Source organism: Rhinoraja longicauda, chromosome 28 (assembly GCF_053455715.1).
Source record: "Rhinoraja longicauda isolate Sanriku21f chromosome 28, sRhiLon1.1, whole genome shotgun sequence".
Taxonomy (NCBI): domain Eukaryota; kingdom Metazoa; phylum Chordata; class Chondrichthyes; order Rajiformes; family Arhynchobatidae; genus Rhinoraja; species Rhinoraja longicauda.
The window spans coordinates 55,355-79,917 of record NC_135980.1 but is presented as its reverse complement, the minus strand read 5'-3'; the positions used below and the strand labels follow the sequence as shown (position 1 = coordinate 79,917).

Here is a 24,563-nt window from a genome sequence, read left to right as displayed (position 1 = left end):
CTCCAGGAAACCGAGCGCACGGACCCGACTGGACTGGACTTTGAACATAGCTCCAAAAGCTGGCGGCCAAAACCTCGGACTATTTCCATGCACTTGATGGGAATCGGGGATTGTGCCTAGATACAGCAACACCTGACTGTGATGTGCAATACCTGACTGTGATGTGCAATACCTGACTGTCATGTGCAATACCTGACTGTGCTGGTGATAATAAAGAACCTTGGCTCACCTTCACAATGGAGGTCCTCCGGAAGGAAAGACCCCTGGGGATGAGGAATGTGACCACGGTAAAGTAGGAATTCTCGCCACAATTCTCCAGGAAGACGTCCAGCCAAGGGGTGTGTGGCTCCCCACAACCAGGAACTGGGTGCTGCAGGAAAAGAGGGGTGAGAGACGGGGTGGGGGGGGGAGGGGCCGCACAGGGTGGGGGGGAGGGGCCGCACAGGGTGGGGGGGAGGGGCCGCACGGGGTGGGGGGAGGGGCCGCACAGGGTGGGGGTGGAGGGGCCGCACGGGGTGGGGGGGAGGGGCCGCACAGGGTGGGGGTGGAGGGGCCGCACAGGGTGGGGGGGAGGGGGCCGCACAGGGTGGGGGCAGGAGGGGCCGCACGGGGTGGGGGGGAGGGGCCGCACAGGGTGGGGGCAGGAGGGGCCGCACGGGGTGGGGGGGGAGGGGCCGCACGTGGTGGGGGGGATGGGCCGCACGGGGTGGGGGGAGGGGCCGCACAGGGTGGGGGGGAGGGGGCCGCACAGTGTGGGGGGGGAGGGGCCGCACGGGGTGGGGGGAGGGGCCGCACAGGGTGGGTGTGGAGAGGCCGCACGGGGTTGGGATGGAGGGGGTGGAGGGGGTGAGGGGGTGGAGGGGGTGGAGGGGGTGGGGGGGAGGGGCCGCACGGGGTTGTGGGTGGGAGGTGGGGTGTATGGGCCGGTGGGGATGGAGTGGGTGGGGAGGGGGGGAGGGGTTGTAGGGGATGGGGCCGGAGGGAAGGGGGTGTAGGGGCCAGAGGGGGTGGGGGAGGGGGCAGGGGTGGGGGTGGAGGGGGTGTGGGAGGGGGTGTAGGGGCCGGTGGGGGTGGGGGAGGGAGTGGGGGTGTATGGGCCGGTGGGGATGGAGTGGGTGGGGAGGGGGGGAGGGGTTGTAGGGGGATGGGGCCTGAGGGAAGGGGGTGTAGGGGCCAGAGGGGGTGGGGGAGGGGGCAGGGGTGGGGGTGGAGGGGGTGTGGGAGGGGGTGTAGGGGCCGGTGGGGGTGGGGGAGGGGTAATAGGGGCCGGTGCGGGTGTAGGGGGAGGTGGTGTAGGAGCCCGATGGAGTGGGGTTGGGGGTGGAGGGAGTTAGGAGAAATAGGGTCCGGAGGAGGTGGGAGTGTAAGGGGTGGGGGTGTAGGGTCCAGAGGGAAGGGGGGATCAGAGCTGGGGAGGGGAAATGGAAGGCCTTGGGGTGAAGGGGGAAACAGATGAGGTGGGGGTCTGGGGGCTGGAGATGGGAGGGCTGTTGGGACCTGGGGGGTCTGGAGATGGGGGGTCTGTTGGGACCTGGGGGTCTGTAGATGGGAGGGCTGTTTGGGACCTGGGGGGTCTGTTGGGACCTGGGGGTCTAGAAAAGGGGGGTCTGTTGGGACCTGGGGGTCTGGAGATGGGGGGTCTGTTGGGACCTGGGGGTCTGGAGATGGGGGGGCTGTTGGGATCTGGGGGTCTGGAGATGGGGGGTCTGTTGGACCTGGGGGTCTGGAGATGGGGGGGCTGTTGGGACCTGGGGGTCTGGAGATGGGGGGGCTGTTGGGACCTGGGGGCCTGGAGATGGGGGGTCTGTTGGGACCTGGGGGTCTGGAGATGGGGGGTCTGTTGGGACCTGGGGGTCTGGAGATGGGGGGTCTGTTGGGACCTGGGGGTCTGGAGATGGGGGGGTCTGTTGGGACCTGGGGGTCTGGAGATGGGGGGTCTGTTGGGACCTGGGGGTGTAGGGAAGATTGGGGGGTGGAGATATTACGCACCCACTCATGGAGATCGCCACCTTCAGGCGGTCAGTACAGATGCTGTCTGTGCCACACTCCTGCTCGAAGGGCAGCTGTCAGCGGGAGGGGGGGGGGGGGAGGGACACATCAGTACTTGTCCCCAAGTCCCCTTTTCCCCCGTCCCTGCCCCGATCCATCCCCTGAATCCTCAACCCCTCCCCCGCCGGCCCGGCCTTCAGCCCCGTCCACCTGGGTCCAACGCTCGAGGCCCCATCCCCCCCAGTCTGTCCCTCAATCCATCTCCTCCTACATCTTGAATCCTTGCCTTCAGTCCGTCCATCAAACCTCTCCTCCTGGTTCAGCCATCAACCCCCTCCCTCTCCATCTCTCAATCCCCTCCCTCTCCATCTCTCAATCCCCTCCCTCTCCATCTCTCAATCCCCTCCCTCTCCATCTCTCAATCCCCTCCCTCTCCATCTCTCAATCCCCTCCCTCTCCATCTCTCAACCCCCTCCCTTTCCATCTCTCAATCCCCACCCTCTCCATCTCTCAATCCCCTCCCTCTCATCTCTCAACCCCCTCCCTTTCCATCTCTCAATCCCCACCCTCTCCATCTCTCAATCCCCTCCCTCTCCATCTCTCAACCCCCTTCTCCTGGCATAGAGTCATAGAGTGATACAGTGTGGAAACAGGATCTTCGGCCCAACTCGCCCACACTGGCCAACATGTCCCAGCTACACTCGTCCCACCTCCCTGCTCTTGGTCCATATCCCTCCAAATCTGTTCGATCCATGTACCTGGCTAACTGTTTCTTGATCGATGGGATAGTCCCAGCCTCAACTACCTCCTCTGGCAGCTTGTTCCATACACCCACCACCCTTTGTGTGAAAAAGTTACCTCTCGGATTCCTATTAAATCTTTTCCCCTCACCAACTACAGATGTTAAGCTCACCGGCCTACAGTTCCCAGCATTTTCCCTGTGGCCCTTCTTGAATAGAGGCACAACATTTGCCACCCTCCAGTCTTTCGGTACCTCTCCTGTATTTAAGGACGACTCGTAAATTTCAACCAGGGCTCCCGCAATTTCCTCTCTAGTTTTTCCACAATGTTCTCACTTATACCTGATCAGGCCCTGGAGATTTGTCTACCTTCAAACATGACAGTACCTTCAGCACCTCTTTGACCGTAACACTGACTGCTCTCAAGACACTTCTATCGACTGCCCCGTCCACAGAAGGCAGTGGAGGTCAATTCACTGATGTGTTTTCAAGAGAGAGTTAAATTTTAACTCTCAGGGCTAAGGGAATCGAGGGATTATGGAGTAAAAGCCGGAATGGGGTACTGATTTTGGATGATCAGCCATGATCATATTGAATGGTGGTGCTAGCTTGAAGGAACAAATAGCCTACTCCTGCACCTATTTTCTATGTTTCTAAGTTCCTCCGTCCTCCTGTCTTTCTTCTCGGTAAATACAGAGGAGAAATACTGATTGAGGACCTTGCCCATCTCCTGTGGCTCCATAAAGAGGTGACCGCTTTGATTCCTGAGAGGTCCCTCTCTCTAGTTACCATTTCCCCCCTTATATATTTATAAAATCTCTTGGGATTGCCCTTAATGCTACCTGTCACAGCTAACGCTTGCCCACTTTTTGCCCTTCTGATTTCCTTTTCTAATTTGCTCCTTAGTAACCTCCGGGGATTGAATTGAATTGAATACTTTATTGTCACATATGACAAGTCACAGTGAGATTCGTTGCTTGCATACCTTGCCAAGCTATGCAAACAATCAACTTGCCCACACCGGCCAACAATGTCCCAGCTACCCTCGTCCCACCTGCCTGCGCTTGGTCCATATCCCTCCAAACCTGTTCGATCCATGTACCTGGCTAATTGTTTCTTAAACGATGCGATAGTCCAGCTTCAACTACCTCCTCTGGCAGCTTGTTCCATACACCCACCATCCTTTGTGTGAAAAAGTTACCCCTCGGATTCCTATTAAATCTGTTCCCCTTCACCTTGAACCTATGTCATCTGGTCCTCGACTCCCCTACTCTGGGCAAGAGGCTACGTCTACCCGATCTATTCCTCTCATGATTTTATACACCTCCATAAGATCATCCCTCATCCTCCTGTGCTCCAGGGAATAGAGACCCAGCCTACTCAACCTCTCCCTATAGCTCACACCCTCTAGTCCTGGCAACATCCTTGTAAATCTTTTCTGAACCCTTTCAAGCTTGACAATATCCTATAACATGGTGCTCAGAACAACACAATATTCTAAATGCAGTCTCACCAATGTCTTATTCAAATGCACCATGACTTCCATGACCACCAAGACCATGATGGTGGGGGAGTTCAACGAGATCTGGGTGTCCTAGTGCATCAGTCAATGAAAGGAAGCATGCAGGTACAGCAGGCAGTGAAGAAAGCCAATGGAATGTTGGCCTTCGTAACAAGAGGAGTTGAGTATAGGAGCAAAGAGGTCCTTCTACAGTTGTACCGGGCCATGGTGAGACCGCACCTGGAGTACTGTGTGCAGTTTTGGTCTCCAAATTTGAGGAAGGATATTCTTGCTATGGAGGGCGTGCAGCGTAGGTTCACTAGGTTAATTCCGGAATGGCGGGTCTGTCGTATGTTGAAAGGCTGGAGCGATTGGGCTTGTATACACTGGAATTTAGAAGGATGAGGGGGGATCTTATTGAAACATATAAGATAATTAGGGGATTGGACACATTAGAGGCAGGAAACATGTTCCCAATGTTGGGGGAGTCCAGAACAAGGGGCCACAGTTTAAGAATAAGGGGTAGGCCATTTAGAACGGAGATGAGGAAGAACTTTTTCAGTCAGAGAGTGGTGAAGGTGTGGAATTCTCTGCCTCAGAAGGCAGTGGAGGCCAGTTCGTTGGATGCTTTCAAGAGAGAGCTGGATAGAGCTCTTAAGGATAGCGGAGTGAGGGGGTATGGGGAGAAGGCAGGAACGGGGGTACTGATTGAGAGTGATCAGCCATGATCGCATTGAATGGCGGTGCTGGCTCGAAGGGGCTGAATGGCCTACTCCTGCACCTATTGTCTATTGTCTATTGTCTATGACTACTATACTCAACACTGACTGATGAAGGCCAAAATGCCAAAAGTCTTTTTGATCACCTTATCTCCCTACGACTCAGGCTTCAAGGAACCATGCACCTGCACTCCTAGATCCCTCTGCTCAACAACACTCCCCAGAGGCCTAGCATTTACTGTGTGGGTCCTGCCCTTGTTCGACTTCCCAAAATGCAACATCTCACACTTAGAAACATAGAAACACAGAAACATAGAAAATTGGTGCAGAAGGCCATTTGGCCCTTCGAGCCAGCACCGCCATTCATTGTGATCACGGCTGATCATCCACAATCAGTAACCCGTGCGTGCCTTCTCCTCATATCCCTTGATTCTGCTAGCCCCTAGAGCTCTATCGAACTCTCGTTTAAATTCATTCAATGAAATGGTCTCCACTGCCCTCTGTGGCAGAGAATTCCACAAATTCACAACTCTCTGGGTGAAAAAGTTTTCTCTCACCTCAGTTTTAAATGGCCTCCCCTTTATTCTTAGACTATGGCCCCTGGTTCTGGCCTCCCCCAACATTGGGAACATTTTTCCTGCATCTAGCTTGTCCAATCCTTTTATAATTTTATATGTTTCTATAAGATCCCCTCTCATCCTTCTAAACTCCAGTGAATACAAGCCCAGTCTTTCCAATCTTTCCTCATATGACAGTCCCGCCATCCCAGGGATTAACCTCGTGAACCTATGCTGCACTGCCTCAATAACAAGGGTGTCCTTCCTCAAATTAGGAGACCAAAACTGCACACAATACTCCAGGTGTGGTCTCACCAGGGCCCTATACAACTGCCGAAGGACCTCTTTACTCCTATACTCAAATCCTCTCATTATGAAGGCCAACACACCATTAGCTTTCTTCACTGCCTGCTGTACCTGCATGTTTACTTTTAGTGACTGGTGTACAATGAAACCCAGGTCTCGTTGCACTTCCCTTTTACCTAATCTTACACCATTGAGATAATAATCTGCCTCTTTGTTTTTGCCACCAAAGTGGATAACCTCACATTTATCTACATTATACTGCATCTGCCCACTCACTCAACCTGTCCAGGTCACCCTGCAACCTCCTAACATCCTCTTCACAGTTCACACTTTCACAGCTTTGCATATTTGCTAGTCATCTGCAAATTTGCCAGTGTTACTTTCATAGTTCTCTGTATTAAATTCCATCAACTAATCCTCCGCCCACCCGGCCAATCGATCCAGATCCTGCTGCAATCGTTCACAACCATCTTCACTATCTGCAAAACTACTCACTTTTGTATCATCAACAATCTTGCTAACCATGCCCTGTATGTTCTCATCCAAATCATTGATGAGGATTACAAACAGTAACTGGCCCAGCACTGAACCCTGAGGCACACCACTGGTCACAGGCCTCCAATCTGAGGAGCAACCCTCTGCTTTCTCCCATGAGCCAATTTGCTATCCATTTAGCAATGGTCCGTCACTGAACCCTGTCCCCTCCCCACTGGTCGATCCCGGAATCCCATCCCATCACCACTGGTCCATCCCTCAACCCCTTCCCTCTCCCTGGTCCATCCCTCAACCTTCCCCTGGTCAGTTTATGTATCTCCTCCTCACTGGTCCGTCCCTGTAAGTTGTCCCTCCCTGGTCCATCCCTATCAAGCCCCTCCAGTACACACCACGCTTTTCCAGATTCCTGTGCTGCCCTGTCTGAGGATGGGTGCTGGGTACATGCCCGACCTCTTGCCCTCCGCTACGTAGGCCATGTCCAACTGGATGTAGTTGTAGGTGTCCTGGATACAGTTCTGGGGAAGAGAAAAAAGGGGGGGGGGGGGGAAGCAAGGGAAGGGAAAAAGAGGAGAGAGAGAGAGAGAGGGGAAGAAAGAGAAGGGGGAGAGCACGGAGAAGAGGATTGGGTAGAGAGAGGGGGGAGAGTGGCAGAGAAATAGAGGGAAAGTGAGGATGGGAGATAGGGGGAATAGAGGGGAGATAAAAAGAAGATAGGTGGAGTAAGAGTGAATGTGAGAGAGATGGGGGATACAGAGGAGGGGAAGTAAGGCATAGTCAAGAGTCGTGGAATGTCAATGTGTGCCAATTATCCATAAATAGCCCAACCATGTTCCCCATCCGATCCTGCGCTCCCATGCTCCCCCGTAATCCTCCCCCCACCATGCACTCCCTGGCCATTTCTACAGAAAACTGAACCGTGCTCCTGGTGTGGTCACGGGATGGGAACACTGAATGGTGCTCCCGGTGTGGTCACGGGATGGGAACACTGAACCGTGCTCCTGGTGTGGTCACGGGATGGGAACACTGAATGGTGCTCCCGGTGTGGTCACGGGATGGGAACACTGAACCGTGCTCCTGGTGTGGTCACGGGATGGGAACACTGAATGGTGCTCCCGGTGTGGTCACGGGATGGGAACTTTGAACGGTGCTCCTGGTGTGGTCACGGGATGGGAACACTGAACCATGCTCCCGGTGTGGTCACGGGATGGGAACTTTGAACGATGCTCCTGGTGTGGTCACGGGATGGGAACCGTGAACCGTGCTCCCGGTGTGGTCACGGATGGGAACTTTGACCGGTGCTCCCGGTGTGGTCACGGGATGGGAACACTGAACCATGCTCCCGGTGTGGTCACGGGATGGGAACTTTGACCGGTGCTCCCGGTGTGGTCACGGGATGGGAACGGTGCTCCCGGTGTGGTCACGGATGGGAACTTTGAACGGTGGTCCCGGTGTGGTCACGGGATGGGAACACTGAACCATGCTCCCAGTGTGGTCATGGGATGGGAACTTTGAACGGTGCTCCTGGTGTGGTCACGGGATGGGAACACTGAACCATGCTCCCGGTGTGGTCACGGGATGGGAACTTTGAACGGTGGTCCCGGTGTGGTCACGGGATGGGAACCGTGAACCGTGCTCCCGGTGTGGTCACGGGATGGGAACGGTGGTCCCGGTGTGGTCACGGGATGGGAACACTGAACGGTGGTCCCGGTGTGGTCTATCTCTTTATCGATCGGTAGGTCTTACCTCAAGCTGGATCGTGAAGTTCAGACATTTGTTTGTGTGCAGTGTAAAGTTCACAGGAGGCGCTTCAGTGACCTCTGCCCTCTGAACCTTGTGCCCAGGGTCGAGGACCATTTTAGTGAACATCTTAAATGTAGGTGACTCTGGAGGAAAAAGGGGCAATAGTGAGCGTGAGGGAGGATGTAATTCAGTAGCACGTTCTCCTGCATTACAGGCCCGGATCTAATCCAGGGTGTTGGGTGGGTTTATATATACAATACCAGATCTCTGGATGTTGGGATCTGATCCAGGGGTACATAGAAACATAGAAAAATAGGTGCAGGAGTAGGCCATTCAGCCCTTCGAGCCACCACCGCCATTCAATATGATCATGGCTGATCATCTAAAATCAGTACCTCGTTCCTGCTTTTTCCCCATATCCCTTGATTCCTTTAGCCCTAAGAGCTAAACCTAACTCTCTCTTCAAAACATCCAGTGAATTGGCCTCCACTGCCTTCTGTGGCAGAGAATTTCACAGATTCACAACTCTCTGGATGAAAAAGTTTTTCCTCATCTCAGTCCTAAATAACCTGTCCCTTATTCTTAAAATGTGACCCCCTAGTTCTGGACTCCCCCAACATTGGGAACATTTTTCCTGCAGCTAGTCTGTCCAATCCCTAAAGAATTTTATATGTTTCTATAAGATCCCCTCTCATTCTTCTAAATTCCAGTGAATACAAGCCCAGTCGACCCATTCTTTACATCATATGCCAGTCCCGCCATCCCGGGAACTAACCTGGTGAACCTACGCTGCACTCCCTCAATAGCAATAATGTCCTTCTTCAAATTAGGAGACCACAATTGCACACAATACTCCAGGTGTGGTCTCACCAGGGGCCTGTACAACTGCAGTAGGATCTTGCACCTAAACTCAAAACCTCTCGCATTGAAGGCCAACTTTCTTCACTGCCTGCTGTTCCTGCATGATTACTTTCAGCAACTGATGTACAAGCACACCCAGGTCTCGTTGCACCTCCTCTTCTCCTAATCTGACACCATTCAGATAATAATCTGCTTTCCTGTTCTTGCCACCAAAGTGGATAACCTTACATTTATCCACATAATACTGCATCTGCCCACTGACCCAACATGTCCAAGTCACCCTGCATCCTCATAGCATCCTCATCACAGCTCACACTGCCATCCAGCTTTGTGTCATCTGCAAACTTGAGAGATAATACATTTAATTCCCTCGTCTAAATCGTTAATATAGTAAATAACTAGGGCTCCAGCACTGAGCCTTGCGGTACCCCACTAGTCACTGCCTGCCATTCTGAAAAGGACCCGTTAATTCCTACACTTTGCTTCCTGTCTGTCAACTAGTTCTCTATCCATATCAATACTCTACCCCCAATAACACGTGCTCTGATTTTGCACACTAATCTCTTGTGTGGGACCTTGTCAAGTGCTTTTTGAACGGCCAGATACACCATATCCACTGGCTCTCCCTTATCGATTCTACTTGTTGCATCCTCAAAACGTTCCAGAAGATTAGTCAAGGATGATTTCCCCTTCATAAATCCATGCTGACTTTGACCGATCCTGTTACTGCTTTCCAAATGCGCTGCAATAACATCATTAATAATTGACTCAAGCATCTTCCCCACCACCGATGTAAGGCTAACTGGTCTATACTTCCCCGTTTTCTCTCTCCCTCCCTTTGTAAAAAGTGGAGTTACATTGGCTACCCTCCAGTCCACAGGAACTGATCCAGACTCGAGAGAACATTGGAAAATGATCACCAATGCATCCACAATTTCTAGGGCCACCTCCTTGAGTGCTCTGGGATGCAAACCAACAGGCCCTGGGGATTGATCTGCCTTCAGTCCCAAAAGTTTACTGAACACCATTTCCTGACTAATGTGGGTTCCCTTCAGTTCCTCCCTCCCACTAGATCCTCGGTCCACTAGTATTTCTGGGAGATTGGTGTGTAGCGAAGACAAAACCAAAATACTCATTTAACTCTTCAGCCATTTCCTTGTTTCCCATTATAAATTCACCTGTCTCTGATTGTAAGGGACCTACATTTGTCTTCACTAATCTTTTCCGTTTAACAAATCTAAAGAAGCTTTCACAATCAGTTTTACATTCCCCGCAAGCTTTTATTCATGCTCTTCCCCCCCACCCCCCCTCTTAATTAACCCCTTTGTCCACCTCTGTTAAGTACTAAATTTCTCCAAGTCCTCCGATGTGCTGCTTCTTCCAGCCAATGCACATGCCCCTTCCAGCCAATGCACATGCCCCTTCCAGCCAATGCACATGCCCCTTCCAGCCAATGCACATGCCCCTTCCAGCCAATGCACATGCCCCTTCCAGCCAATGCACATGCCCCTTCCAGCCAATGCACATGCCCCTTCCAGCCAATGCACATGCCCCTTCCAGCCAATGCACATGCCCCTTCTAGCCAATGCACATGCCCCTTCCAGCCAATGCACATGCCCCTTCCAGCCAATGTACATGCCCCTTCCTTGAATTTAACACGATCCTTGATTCCCCTCATTAGCCACAGTTGAGCCGCCTTCCCCTTTTAATTTTTTCGCCAGACAGGGATGAACAATTTTTGGAGTTCATCCATGTGGTCTTTAAATCTTTGTCATTGCATCTCCATTGTCAACCCTTTAAGTATAATTTGCCCATCTATCCTAGCTAATTCCCGTCTCTTACGTTCAAAGTCTCCTTTCTTCAGGACCCGAGTCTCCAAATTAACCGTGTCACTCACCATCCTAATGCAGAATTCGACCATATTACGGGCACTGTTGCCCAAGGGGCCTTGCACAACAAGATTGCTAACTAATCCTTCCTCATTACACAATACCCAGTCTAGGATGGCCTGCCCTCCAGTTGATTCCTCTACATATTGGTTTAAAAAAACATCCCATATACATTCTAGGAAATCCTCCTCCTCAGCGCTGCTACCAATTTGGTTGGCCCAATCTTTATGTATGGGGGGGGGAGGGGTCGGGGGTTATATATTTAACTAGACCAAGTGGACCCGTTGGGCCCAAACCTCTCCTGCATTGGTGCAGCACCCTCTCCTCCCCACTCCCCCTCCCACCTCCCCCCCAACCTCCCTCCCCCCACCCTCCCTCCTCTCCTCCCCCCCTCCCCTCCCTCCACCCACCCCCTAAAGCTGGGTGGCAGTGTGAACTGTGAAGAGGATGTTCAGAGGTTGCAGGGTTACTTGGACAGGTTGAGTGAGTGGGCAGATGCATGGCAGATGCAGTATAATGTAGATAAATGTGAGGTTGTCCACTTTGACGGCAAAAACAAGGAAGCAGATTATTATCTCAATGGTGTTAGATTAGGTAAAGGGGAAGTGCAATGAGACCTGGGTGTCCTTGTACACCAGTCACTGAAAGGAAGCGTGTAGGTACAGCAGGCAGTGAAGAAAGCTAATGGCATGTTGGGCTTCATAACAAGAGGATTTATGTATAGGAGTAAAGAGGTCCTTCTGCATTTGTATAGGGCCTTGGTGAGACTACATCTGTGTACAGTTTTGGTCTCCTAATTTGAGGAAGGACATCTTTGCTATTGAGGCAGTGCAGTGTAGGTTCACGAGGTTAATCCCTGGGATGGTGGGACTGTCATATGAGGAAAGATTGGAAAGACTGAGCTTGTATTCACTGGAGTTTAGAAGGATGAGAAAGGATGAAAAGAATGAGAAGGATCTTATAGAAACATATAAAATTATAAAAGGACTGGAGAAGCTAGATGCAGGAAAAATGTTCCCAATGTTGGGGGAGGCCAGAACCAGGGGCCACACAGTCTAAGAATAAAGGGGAGGCCATTTAAAACTGAGGTGAGAAGATAATTTTTCACCCAGAGAGTTGTGAATTTGTGGAATTCTCTGCCACAGAAGGCAGTGGAGGCCAAATCACTGGATGAATGTAAAAGAGATGGCTCGCCTCCGAGATGGATTCTTAGAACAGCTTGTACTGGAGCCTACCAGGGAGAAGGCAATTCTGGATTTAGTGTTGTGCAATGAACCTGATCTGATAAGGGGACTCAAGGTAAAAGAGCCATTAGGATGCAGTGATCATAATATGATAAGTTTTACTCTACAAATTGAGAGGGAGAAGGGAAAATCGGAAGTGTCGGTATTACAGTATGGCAAAAGGGATTACAGAGGCATGAGGCAGGAGCTGGCCAAAATTGACTGGAAAGAGGCCCTAGCAGGGAAGACAGTGGAACAGCAATGGTAGGTATTCCTGGGAACAATGCAGAAGTTGAAGGATGAATTTATCCCAAAGAGGAGGAAAGATTCTAAGGGGAGTAAGAGGCAACTGTGGCTGACAAGGGCAGTCAAGGACAGCATAAAAATAAAAGAGAAGAAGTATCTTCCCACAAAGCAGAGTGGGCAGCCAGAGGATTGGGAATCTTTTAAAGAGCAACAGAAGATAACTAAAAAGGCAATACGGGGAGAAAAGATGAGGTACGAAGGTAAGCTAGCCAATAATATAAAGGAGGATAGTAAAAGCTTCTTTAGGTATGTGAAGAGAAAAGAAATAGTCAAGGCAAATGTGGGTCCCTTGAAGTCAGAAGCAGGAGAATTTATTATGGGGAACAAGGAAATGGCAGACGAGTTCAACCGGTAATTTGGATCTGTCTTCACTAAGGAAGATACCAACAATCTCCCAGATGTTCTAGTGGCCAGAGATCCTAGGGTGACAGAGGAACTGGAGGAAATCCACATTAGGCAGGAAATGGTGTTGGGTAGACTGATGGGACTGAAGGCTGATAAATCCCCAGGGCCTGATGGTCTGCATCCCAGGGTACTTAAGGAGGTGGCTCTAGAAATTGTGGACGCATTAGTGATCATTTTCTAATGTTCTATAGATTCAGGATCAGTTCCTGTGGATTGGAGGGTAGCTAATGTTATCCCACTTTTTAAGAAAGGAAGGAGAGAGAAAACGGGAAATTATAGACCAGTTAGTCTGACATCAGTGGTGGGGAAGATGCTGGAGTCAATTATAAAAGACGAAATTGCTGAGCATTTGGATAGCAGTAACAGGATCATTCCGGGTCAGCATGGATTTACGAAGGGGAAATCGTGCTTGACTAATCTACTGGAATTTTTTGAGGTTGTAACTAGGAAAATTGACAGGGGAGAGTCAGTGGATGTGGTGTACCTCGACTTTCAGAAAGCCTTCGACAAGGTCCCACATAGGAGATTGGTGGGCAAAATTAGAGCACATGGTATTGGGGGTAGGGTACTGACATGGATAGAAAATTGGTTGATAGACAGAAAGTAAAGAGTGGGGATAAATGGGTCCCTTTCAGAATGGCAGGCAGTGATTAGTGGGGTACCGCAAGGCTCGGTGCTGGGACCGCAGCTATTTACAATATACATTAATGACTTGGATGAAGGGATTAAAAGTAACATTAGCAAATTTGCAGATAATACAAAGCTGGGTGGTAGTGTGAGCTGTGAGGAAGATGCTATGAGGTTGCAGGGTGACTTGGACAGGTTGTGTGAGTGGGCGGATGCATGGCAGATGCAGTTTAATGTGGATAAGTGTGAGGTTATCCACTTTGGTGGTAAGAATAAGAAGGCAGATTATTATCTGAATGGTGTCAAGTTAGGAAAAGGGGACGTACAACGAGATCTGGGTGTCCTCGTGCATCAGTCACTGAAAGGAAGCATGCAGGTACAGCAGGCAGTGAAGAAAGCCAATGGAATGTTGGCCTTCATAACAAGAGGAGTTGAGTATAGGAGCAAAGAGGTCCTTCTGCAGTTGTATAGGGCCCTAGTGAGACCGCACCTGGAGTACTGTATGCAGTTTTGGTCTCCAAATTTGAGGAAGGATATTCTTGCTATTGAGGTTTACTAGGTTAATTCCCGAAATGGTGGGACTGTCATATGTTGAAAGACTGGAGCGACTAGGCTTGTATACAGTGGAATTTAGAAGGATGAGAGGGGATCTTATCGAAACATATAAGATTATTAAGGGGTTGGACACGTTAGAGGCAGGAAACATGTTCCCAATGTTGGGGGAGTCCAGAACCAGGGACCACGATTTAAGAATAAGGGGTAGGCCATTTAGAACGGAAATGAGGAAAAACTTTTTCAGTCAGAGTTGTAAATCTGTGGAATTCACTGCCTCAGAAGGCAGTGGAGGCCAAGTCTCTGAATGTATTCAAGAGAGAACTAGATAGAGCTCTTAAGGATAGCGGAGTCAGGGGGTATGGGGAGAAGGCAGGAACGGGGTTGATTGAGAATGATCAGCCATGATCACATTGAATGGTGGTGCTGGCTCGAAGGGCCAAATGGCCTCCTTCTGCACCTATTTTCTATTGAGAGTTAGATAGAGCTCTAGGGGCGAGTGGAATCAAGGGATATGGGGAGAAGGCAGGCACGGGTTACTGATTGTGGATGATCAGCCATGATCACAATGAATGGCAGTGCTGGCTCAAAGGGCCAAATGGCCTCCTTCTGCATCTATTTTCTATGTTTCTATGTTTCTATAGGTGTTCAGGAGTGTTTCCTACAGCAATATGTAGAGGGCCCCAACACTTGATCTTGTCTTAGGAAATTGGGAAGGGCAAGGGAATGAAGTGATCATGGAGGAGACTTTTGGGACCGGAGACCACTGTTCGATTCGGCTTCAGATAGTTATGGATGGGGACAGAGAGTTGCAATGCTAAATTGGGGTAAGGCCAAATTTGAGGGTATGAGAGAAAGTCTCGCTCAAGTTAATTATGGAAGGTTGTTTCAGGGGAAAGGAACATCAGCCAAGTGGGATGTTTTTAAAAGTATGTTGACATAAGCTCAGAATATGCAAGTCCATATCAGAGTGAAGGGCACGCAGGCAAATGTAAGGAAGCTTGGCTGAGGCATTGGTCAACAATAAGAATGATGCCTGGGACAGGTGGAGCCTCGCGGGTCGACAAGCCCGCAGCCATCGGAGCCTGGCTCTGTGGCTGGGGCTGGGGTCAGCACTACGGAAGGGTCCGCAGAGAACTCAGCAGCGAAAGTGGTGGTCGATGATGGCGCCTACCGACGGACGAGGTCGGACCATGTGGAAGTGAGGACACCACTGCCGACATAAGGAACAATGGGGACCCAGCGTGAAGGGACCGCCGTGAGGTGGGGGGGACGGGGACCGCCGTGAAGTGGGGGCAACGGGGACCGCCGTGAGGTGGGGGCAATGGGGACCGCCGTGAGGTGGGGGCAACAGGGACCTCCGAGAGGTGGGGGCAACAGGGACCTCCGTGAGGTGGGGGTAACAGGGACCGCTGTGAGGTGGGGGGGACGGGGACCGCCGTGAGGTGGGGGCAATGGGGACCGCCGTGAGGTGGGGGCAACAGGGACCGCCGTGAGGTGGGGGCAATGGGGACCGCCGTGAGGTGGGGGCAACAGGGACCACCGTGAGGTGGGGGCAACAGGGACCACCGTGTGTGAGGGGGGCAATGTGGACCCAGCGTGAGGGGACCGCCGTGAGTTGGGGGCAACAGGGACCGCTGTGAGGTGGGGGGGACGGGGACCGCCGTGAGGTGGGGTGGACGGGGACCGCCGTGAGGTGGGGGCAACGGGGACCCAGCGTGTGGGGACCGCCGTGAGGTGGGGGCAATGGGGACCGCTGTGAGGTGGGGGGGACGGGGACCGCCGCGAGGTGGGGGCAATGGGGACCGCTGTGAGGTGGGGGGGACGGGGACCGCCGTGAGGTGGGGGCAATGGGGACCGCTGTGAGGTGGGGGGGACGGGGACCGCCGTGAGGTGGGGGCAACAGGGACCGCCGTGAGGTGGGGGCAACAGGGACCGCCTTGAGGTGGGGGGGACGGGGACCGCCGTGAGGTGGGGGGGCAATGGGGACCACCGTGAGTGAGGGGGGCAATGTGGACCCAGCGTGAGGGAACCGGGTGAGCTGGGAGTAACGGGGCCTGGGTGAGCTGGGTGTAAAGGGGCCCTAGTGAGCTAGGAGTAAAGGGGCCCGAGTGAGCTGGGAGTAAAGGGGCCCGAGTGAGCTGGGAGTAACGGGGCCCGAGTGAGCTGGGAGTAACGGGGCCCGAGTGAGCTGGGAGTAACGGGGCCCGAGTGAGGAGGGAGTAACGGGGCCCGGGTGAGGAGGGAGTAACGGGGCACGGGTGAGCTGGGAGTAACGGGGCCCGAGTGAGGAGGGAGAAGAGCAACAGGGTCCTGTTGCGGGGGGAGGGGGTTAGGGTTTGGGGTGACTTTGTAAGTGTCCTTCATACGGTGTTCCATGTTATTGGAAAGATATTGTCAAACTTGAAAGGGTTCAGAGAAGATTTACGAGGATGTTGCCAGGCCAGGGAGTGAGCTATAAGGAGAGGATGAGGGGTGATCTTATGGAGGTGTATAAAATCATGAGAGGAATAGATCGGGTAGACGTAGCCTCTTGCCCAGAGTAGGGGAGTCGAGGACCAGAGGACATAGGTTCAAGGTGAAGGGGAACAGATTTAATAGGAATCCGAGGGGTAACTTTTTCACACAAAGGATGGTGGGTGTATGGAACAAGCTGCCAGAGGAGGTAGTTGAAGCTGGACTATCGCATCGTTTGAGAAACAATTAGCCAGGTACATGGATCGAACAGGTTTGGAGGGATATGGACCAAGCGCAGGCAGGTGGGACGAGGGTAGCTGGGACATTGTTGGCCGGTGTGGGCAAGTTGATTGTTTGCATAGCTTGGCAAGGTATGCAAGCAACGAATCTCACTGTGACTTGTCATATGTGACAATAAAGTATTCAATTCAATTCAATCCCCGGAGGTTACTAAGGAGCAAATTAGAAAAGGAAATCAGAAGGGCAAAAAGTGGGCAAGCGTTAGCTGTGACAGGTAGCATTAAGGGCAATCCCAAGAGATTTTATAAATATATAAGGGGGGAAATGGTAACTAGAGAGAGGGACCTCTCAGGAATCAAAGCGGTCACCTCTTTATGGAGCCACAGGAGATGGGCAAGGTCCTCAATCAGTATTTCTCCTCTGTATTTACCGAGAAGAAAGACAGGAGGACGGAGGAACTTAGAAACATAGAAAATAGGTGCAGGAGTAGGCTATTTGTTCCTTCAAGCTAGCACCACCATTCAATATGATCATGGCTGATCATCCAAATTCAATATAATCATGGCTGATCATCCAAAATCAGTACCCTGTTCCGGCTTTTACTCCATAATCCCTTGATTCCCTTAGCCCTTAGAGTTAAATTTAACTCTCTCTTGAAAACATCCAGTGAATTGACCTCCACTGCCTTCTGTGGACGGGGTAGTCGATAGAAGTGTCTTGAGAGCAGTCAGTGTTACGGTCAAAGAGGTGCTGAAGGTACTGTCGTGTTTGAAGGTAGACAAATCTCCAGGGCCTGATCAGGTATAAGTGAGGACATTGTGGAAAACTAGAGAGGAAATTGCGGGAGCCCTGGTTGAAATTTACGAGTCGTCCTTAAATACAGGAGAGGTACCGAAAGACTGGAGGGTGGCAAATGTTGTGCCTCTATTCAAGAAGGGCCACAGGGAAAATGTTGGGAACTGTAGGCCGGTGAGCTTAACATCTGTAGTTGGTAAATTACTGGAGAGTATTCTGAGGGATAGGATATACAGGCATTTGGATGGCAAGGGCTGATTAGGGGCAGTCAGCAAGGTTTTGTACGTGGGAGGTCGTGTCTCACAAATCTGATTGAGTTTTTTGAAGACGTGACCAAAAAGGTCGATGAGGGCAGAGCTGTAGATGTTGTGTACATGGATTTCAGCAAGGCGTTCGACAAGGTTCCGCATGGTAGGCTGCTCTGGAAGGTTATAGATCACATGGGATCAATGGAGAGATGGCTGAATGGATAGCAAATTGACTTCATGGAAGGAAGCAGAGGGTGAAGGTGGAAGGTTGCTTCTCGGACTGGAGGCCTGTGACTATTGGTGGGCCTCAGGGTTCAGTGCTGGGCCCGTTACTGTTTGTCATCCACATCAATGATTTGTTTGAGAACGTACAAGGCAAGATTTGTAAATTTGCAGATAATACAAAAGTAGGTGGTTTTGCAGATAGTGAAGATGGTTGTGAAAAATTGCAGCAGGATCTGGATCGATTGGCCAGGTGGGCGGAGGAATGGTTGATGGAATTTAATACAGAGAAATGTGAAGAGTTGCATTTTGGGAAGTCTAACATGGGCAGGACCTACACAGTGAATGGTGGGGCTGTCGTGTTGTGGAGCAGAGGGATCTAGGAGTGCAGGTGCATAGTTCCTTGAAGGTGGAGTAGCAGGGTGGTCAAAAAGGCATTTGGCACATTGGCATTCATCAGTCAGATGGGAGGTCATGTTGCAAAACGTTGGTGAGACCGCATTTAGAGTATTGTGTTCAGTTTTGGGCACCATGTTATAGGACAGCTGTTGTCAAGCTGGAAAGGGCACAGAGAAGATTTACAAAAATATTGCCTGGGCTAGAGGGTGTGAGCTACAGGGACTATAGGACTATTTCTTGGAGCGCAGGAAGATGAAGGGGTGATCGTATTGAAGTGTATAAAATCATGAGAGGAATAGATTGGGTGGATGCACAGAGTCTCTTGCCCAGAGTAGGTAAACCAGAGGAAATAGGTTTGGTGAAGGGGAAAAGATTTAACAGAAATCTGAGGGGCAACTTTTTCACACAAAGAGTGGTGGGTGTAGGGAACAAGCTGCCAGAGGAGGTATTGAGGCAGGGACTATGCCAACATTTAAAAAACATTTATGAAACAGACAGGTACATGGATAGGACAAGCTTGGAGGGATATGGACCAAACACAGACAGGTGGGTCTAGTGTAGCGTGGGCAAGTTGGGCCGAAGAGCCTGTTTCCACATTATCACTCTATTACTGTAATACATCCGTGGGAGTGGGTAATCCATGGGTTTGGGGAGCTCATGTATAGAATACCAGATCCTGGGCAGTTTGGATCTGATCCAGGGGTTCGGGCGGGCTATATGTATATATAGAATAACAGATCAGTGTTGGAGGGTGGGATGTGATCCAGTGTAGGTGTGTGCCTATTTTACCTGGTAACTTCTTGGTGAGTTCAAGAAGGGTCAAGCACATCTTCACCAACACCTCCGGCTTCCTCTGTGAATTTTTGGGGCAGTCGACATCTTTCAGTTTGATTTTCGGTGGGCTGAATGTGGTGTGAACTTGCACATCGACAACAGGCCGGGAACTATGGAAGGAACAGCGTTCATTAAAAATTCCAACAGGCTCCATCATTTGGGAAAGTGGGCTGAGGAAGGGCGAATGGAAGGGCACAGATAAGAGCGAGTTATGCATTTTGGGGAAGTCCATTCAGGGCAGGACCTTCACAGTGAATGGCAGGGCATTGTTGTGGAGCAGAAGGATCATGGAGTGCAGGCACACAGCTTGCTGAAGTGGTGTCACCATTTTCAGGATGGTCCAAAGGCTTCCAGCACATTAACCTTCATCAGTCAGGGTGCTCAGTATGGAATTATTTATTCACAAAATGTTGGAGTAACTCAGCAGGTCAGGCAGCATCTCGGGAGAGAAGGAATGGGTGACGTTTCGGGTCTGAGGAAGGGTCGCGACCTGAAACGTCACCCATTCCTTCTCTCCAGAGATGCTGCCTTCAGCTGAGTTACTCCAGCTTTTTGTGCCTTTCTTGGGAGTACAGTTTTGTTCAGTTTTGGTCACCCTGCTTTAGGACAAATGTCAGTAAGCTGCAGTGCAGACAAGATTTACGAGGATGTTGCCAGAGCAATAGGAAGAAGCAGGGGCAGGCTAGGACTTTATTCTTTGGAGCATAGGAGGATGAGGGGTGATCTTACAGAGAGGTATAAGATTATGAAGGGAATACATAGGGTGAATACAATTTCTTTTACCCCAAGGTAGGGGAATCAAATACCAGAGGACATAGGTTTGTGGTGAGAGGTTTAACAGGCTGGGATCCAATCCAGGGGTCATATATATATATATAGAATAATAGAACCCAGGGAGTGGTTCCTATTTATTAGGAGATGATGGGGGTTAATGTTTTCACTCAGAGTGTGGTGGGTATATGGAATGAACTGTCAGAGGAGGTAGTTGAGGCAAGTACTATAAAAATATTTAAAAGACATTTGGGTAGATACATGGGTAGGAAAAGTTTAGCGGAGTGATAGAACTCCATAAGATAACCCCTCGTCCTGCTAGAATGTCCCAAACTCTCCCTACAGCTCAGGCCCTCAAGTCCCGCCAACATCCCTGCAAATCTTCTTTTCACTCTTTTTAACCTAACAGCAGGGTGACCAAAACTGAACACAGTATTCCAAGTACAGCCTCACCATACAACTTGGATGTGATGCAATTAGATTTACAAATATAATACGGCTCAACCCAAAATGGCCTTTGTGGAGGACAGTAACAGTGCAGGAGGGATGGGATATGTGGCACGCGGGGAGGGGGAGAAGAGGGGGTGCCGTGGGAGGGGAGGGGGAGAGGAGAGAGGGCCGTGGGAGTGGAGGGGAGGGGGAAAGGAGAGAGGGCCGTGGGAGTGGAGGAGAGGGGGAGAGGAGAGAGTGCCGTGGGAGTGGAGCGGGAGAGGAGAGTGCCGTGGGAGTGGAGGGGAGGGGGAGAGGAGAGTGCCGTGGGAGTGGAGCGGGAGAGGAGGGAGAGCCATGGGAGTGGAGGGGAGGGGAGAGGAGAGAGTGCCGTGGGAGTGGAGGGGAGGGGGGAAAGGAGAGAGGGCCGTGGGAGTGGAGGGGGAGAGCAGAGGAGAGGAGAGGAGTGCCATGGGAGTGGAGGAGAGGGGGAGAGGGGAGAGTGCCGTGGGAGTGGAGGGGAGGGGGAAAGGAGAGAGTGCCGTGGGAGTGGAGCGGGAGAGGAGAGTGCCGTGGGAGTGGAGGGGAGGGGGAGAGGAGAGAGTGCCATGGGAATGGAGGAGAGGGGGAGAGGAGAGAGTGCCGTGGGAGTGAAGAGGACGGGACGATGACAGAGGGCCATGGGAGTGGAGGGGGAGAGGGAACGGCGTGGGAGGGGAGGGGGAGGGAGGGGAGGGGGAGGGAGCGCCAGGGGAGCGGCGTGGGTAGGGGAGGGGGAGAGGAGGGAGCGCCAGGGGAGCGGCGTGGAGGGTAGGGAAGGGGGAGAGGAGGGAGCGCAGTGGGAGTGGAGAGGGAGGGGAGAGGAGGGAGCGGCTTGAATGGGGGTAGGGAGCGGTGTGGGGGGAGGGGGAGGGAGGGCGCCACATGTGGGGTGGGACTGGAAGGTGGGGATGGAGAGACGCGGGCCTACAGCCATGTACCGGAAGACAACGACTTTTCCCAGGGCTCCCACGGCGATGTCGGTCAGACCGTCACGGCTGACGTCCATCGCTCCGTGGATGGAGCGACCGAAGAACTGTAGGCCGGGCTCCACGTCTGCCGATCGGATGTGCTGTGGGAGAAGAGGAGGAAAGGGAGTGTGTTCAGAGCCGAGAGCAAGGCACCCCTAGTAACCGGTGACAGGCCTCCGCTAGCAAATGGCGACAGGTCTCCCCTGGCGACCGGCAACAGGCCTCCCCCGGCGCCAGGCCTCCCCCGGCGACCGGCGACAGGCCTCCCCGGCGACCGGCGACAGGCCTCCCAAGGTGACCGGCTTCAGGCCTCCCCCGGCGACAGGCCTCACCCGGTGACAGGCCTCTCCTGGCGACCGGCGACAGGCCTCCCCCGGCGCCAGGCCTCCCGCGGCGACCGGCGACAGGCCTCCTCCGGCAACCGGCGAACGGCCTCCCCCGGCAAACGGCTTCAGGCCTCCCCCCGGCGCCAGGCCTCCCCCGGTGACCGGCGACAGGCCTCCTCCGTCAACCGGCGAACGGCCTCCCCCGGCGACCAGCTTCAGGCCTCCCCCGGCGACAGGCCTCCCTCGGCGACCGACGACAGGCCTCCCCCGGTGACGAGCCTCCCTGGCGACCGGCGACGGGCCGTCCCCGGCAACCGGCCGCCCCCGGCAACGACGACAGGCCTCCCCAGGCAACAGGCGACAGGCACCCCCTACCAACCGGCGACAGGCCTCCCCTAGCAACCGGCGACAGGCCTCCCCTAGCAACCGGCACTAGGCAGCAGTGCTCGAGGCCTGCGGGTTAGATTAACCATAGCAACTGGTGACAGGCTTCTCCTAGCAACCAGCAACATGCCTCCCCTAGCAATGGACGAGGTCTCCCTTAGCAACTGGCATCAGTCCACACTGACTGAGGCCGTGGAGTCAGGCTTCCGCCAGCAACCAGTGAGCCGCTCTGCCTGAGGCCTGGCAGTTAGGCCCCCCATAGCGACACTGATACAGACCTGTGCCGCGGGGCCACGTAGCCCATCGGCTGAGCCATGGAAGATGTAGACAGAGCCACTCCTCCCATCCTCCAGCGGTGCTCCCACTGCCACGTCTGTCACACCATCCCCATTCAGATCCCTCAGGCTGGCGATGGAGGCCCCGAACCGGGCCAGAGGCTGCTCTCCCCCCCTCCCAGTAAGGGGGGGCAGGGGAGAGACGTCACCCCTGCGGGGGGAGAGGGTGCATGTGAGTGAGAGGGGGAAGAAAGGGGAAGGGGGTGAAGGAGAGAGTGAGAGAGGTGAGGGGGCGAGGAAGAGGGGGGTGGACGGGGGGGGGGGAATGTAGCCGGGGCAGAGACGGGGAGGACGGGGGGAGAGGGGGTGAGAGAGAGAGAAAAGGAAACAGGGGGAGAGGTGTGGAGAGAGGGGGTAGTGATAAGGTAGAGAAGGGTTAGAGAGGGGTGGGGAGAGAGTGCGGGGGGGGGGGAGAGAGGGCGAGGGGGGAGAGAGAGGGCGAGGGGGAGAGAGAGGGCGAGGGGGGAGAGAGAGGGCGAGGGGGGAGAGAGAGGGCGAGGGGGGGAGAGAGAGGGCGAGGGGGGAGAGAGAGGGGCGAGGGGGGAGAAGAGAGGGCGAGGGGGGAGAGAGAGGGCGAGGGGGGTGAGAGAGAGGGCGAGGGGGGAGAGAGAGAGAGAGAGCGAGGGGGGAGAGAGAGCGAGGGGGGAGAGAGAGGGCGAGGGGGGAGAGAGAGAGCGAGGGGGGGAGAGAGAGGGCGAGGGGGAGAGAGAGGGCGAGGGGGAGAGAGAGAGAGAGAGCGAGGGGGGAGAGAGAGGGCGAGGGGGGAGAGAGAAGGCGAGGGGGGAGAGAGAGGGCGATGGGGGGGGGAGAGAGAGGGCGAGGGGGAGAGAGCGAGGGGGGAGAGAGAGGGCGAGGGGGGAGAGAGAGGACGAGGGGGGAGAGAGAGGGCGAGGGGGAGAGAGAGGGCGAGGGGGGAGAGAGAGAGAGAGAGCGAGGGGGGAGAGAGAGCGAGCGAGGGGGGAGAGAGAGGGCGAGGGGGGAGAGAGAAGGCGAGGGGGAGAGAGAGAGCGAGGGGGGGAGAGAGAGAGAGAGAGCGAGGGGGAGAGAGAGAGAGAGAGCGAGGGGGAGAGAGAGGGCGAGGGGGGTGAGAGAGAGGGCGAGGGGGAGAGAGAGGGCGAGGGGGGAGAGAGAGGGCGAGGGGGAGAGGGAGGGAGAGGGGGGAGAGAGAGAGGGCGAGGGGGGAGAGAGAGGGAGAGGGCGGAGGGGGGAGAGAGAGGGAGTGGGGGAGAGAGAGAGAGAGAGAGAGAGAGAGAGCGAGGGGGAGAGAGAGAGCGAGGGGGAGAGGGAGGGAGAGGGGGGAGAGAGAGGGCGAGGGGGGAGAGAGAGGGAGAGGGGGAGAGAGAGAGAGAGAGAGAGCGAGGGGGAGAGAGAGAGCGAGGGGGAGAGTGCGAGGAGGGGAGAGAGGGCGGGGATGAGAGCGGGCGAGGGGGGAGAGGAGAGGGCGAGGGGGGAGAGAGAGGGCGAGGGGAGATAGAGAGAGGAGAGGGGGAGAGAGAGAGAGAGAGAGAAGGGGGAAGAGAGAGAGAGAGAGAAGGGGGAGGAGAGAGAGCGGGATGAGAGCGGGGCGAGGGGGGGAGAGAGGGCGAGGGGGGAGAGAGAGGGCAAGGGGGGACAGAGAGGGCGAGGGGGGAGAGGGGAGAGAGAGGGCGAGGGGGGGAGAGAGAGGGGGGAGAGACAGGGCGAGGGGGGAGAGAGGGCGAGGGGGGGGAGAGAGATGGGGGGGGGAGAGAGAGAGAGAGAGCGAGGGGGAGAGAGAGAGAGCGAGGGGGGAGAGAGAGAGCGAAGGGGGAGAGAGAGAGCGAGGGGGGAGAGAGAGAGCGGAGGGGGGGAGAGAGAGAGCGAGGGGGGAGAGAGAGAGCGAGGGGGGGAGAGAGGGCGAGGGGGAGAGAGAGGGTGAGGGGGAGAGAGACAGGGCGAGGGGGGGAGAGAGAGAGGGCGAGGGGGGGAGAGAGGGCGAGGGGGGGAGAGAGGCAAGGGGGGGGAGAGAGAGGGTGAGGGGGAGAGAGAGAACGAGGGGGGAGAGAGAGAGAGCGAGGGGGGAGAGAGGGCGAGGGGGGGAGAGAGGGCAAGGGGGGGAGAGAGGGCAAGGGGGGGTGAGAGAGAACGAGGGGGAAGAGAGAGAGCGAGGGGGAGAGAGAGGAGAGCGAAGGGGAGAGAGAGAGAGAGAGCGGGGGAGAGAGAGAGCGGTGGGGAGAGAGAGAGC

At 54.0% G+C, this 24,563-nt stretch overlaps 1 protein-coding gene across 1 annotated transcript in view; it reads right to left on the bottom strand.

Moving 5' to 3' along the window:
• Positions 1 to 231: 231 nt before the first annotated feature.
• Positions 232 to 24,563, bottom strand: part of LOC144607427 (integrin alpha-L-like) — a gene marked incomplete at its 5' end in the record, with an annotated part of 79,463 nt that continues 55,131 nt past the window's right edge. The window contains 7 exons of the mRNA XM_078424286.1: positions 232 to 370; positions 1,990 to 2,063; positions 6,697 to 6,822; positions 8,051 to 8,190; positions 19,061 to 19,215; positions 21,286 to 21,416; positions 22,304 to 22,511. Of these exons, the coding sequence (XP_078280412.1) occupies positions 232 to 370; positions 1,990 to 2,063; positions 6,697 to 6,822; positions 8,051 to 8,190; positions 19,061 to 19,215; positions 21,286 to 21,416; positions 22,304 to 22,511 (973 nt within the window). The remainder of the gene's footprint in view (positions 371 to 1,989; positions 2,064 to 6,696; positions 6,823 to 8,050; positions 8,191 to 19,060; positions 19,216 to 21,285; positions 21,417 to 22,303; positions 22,512 to 24,563) is intronic.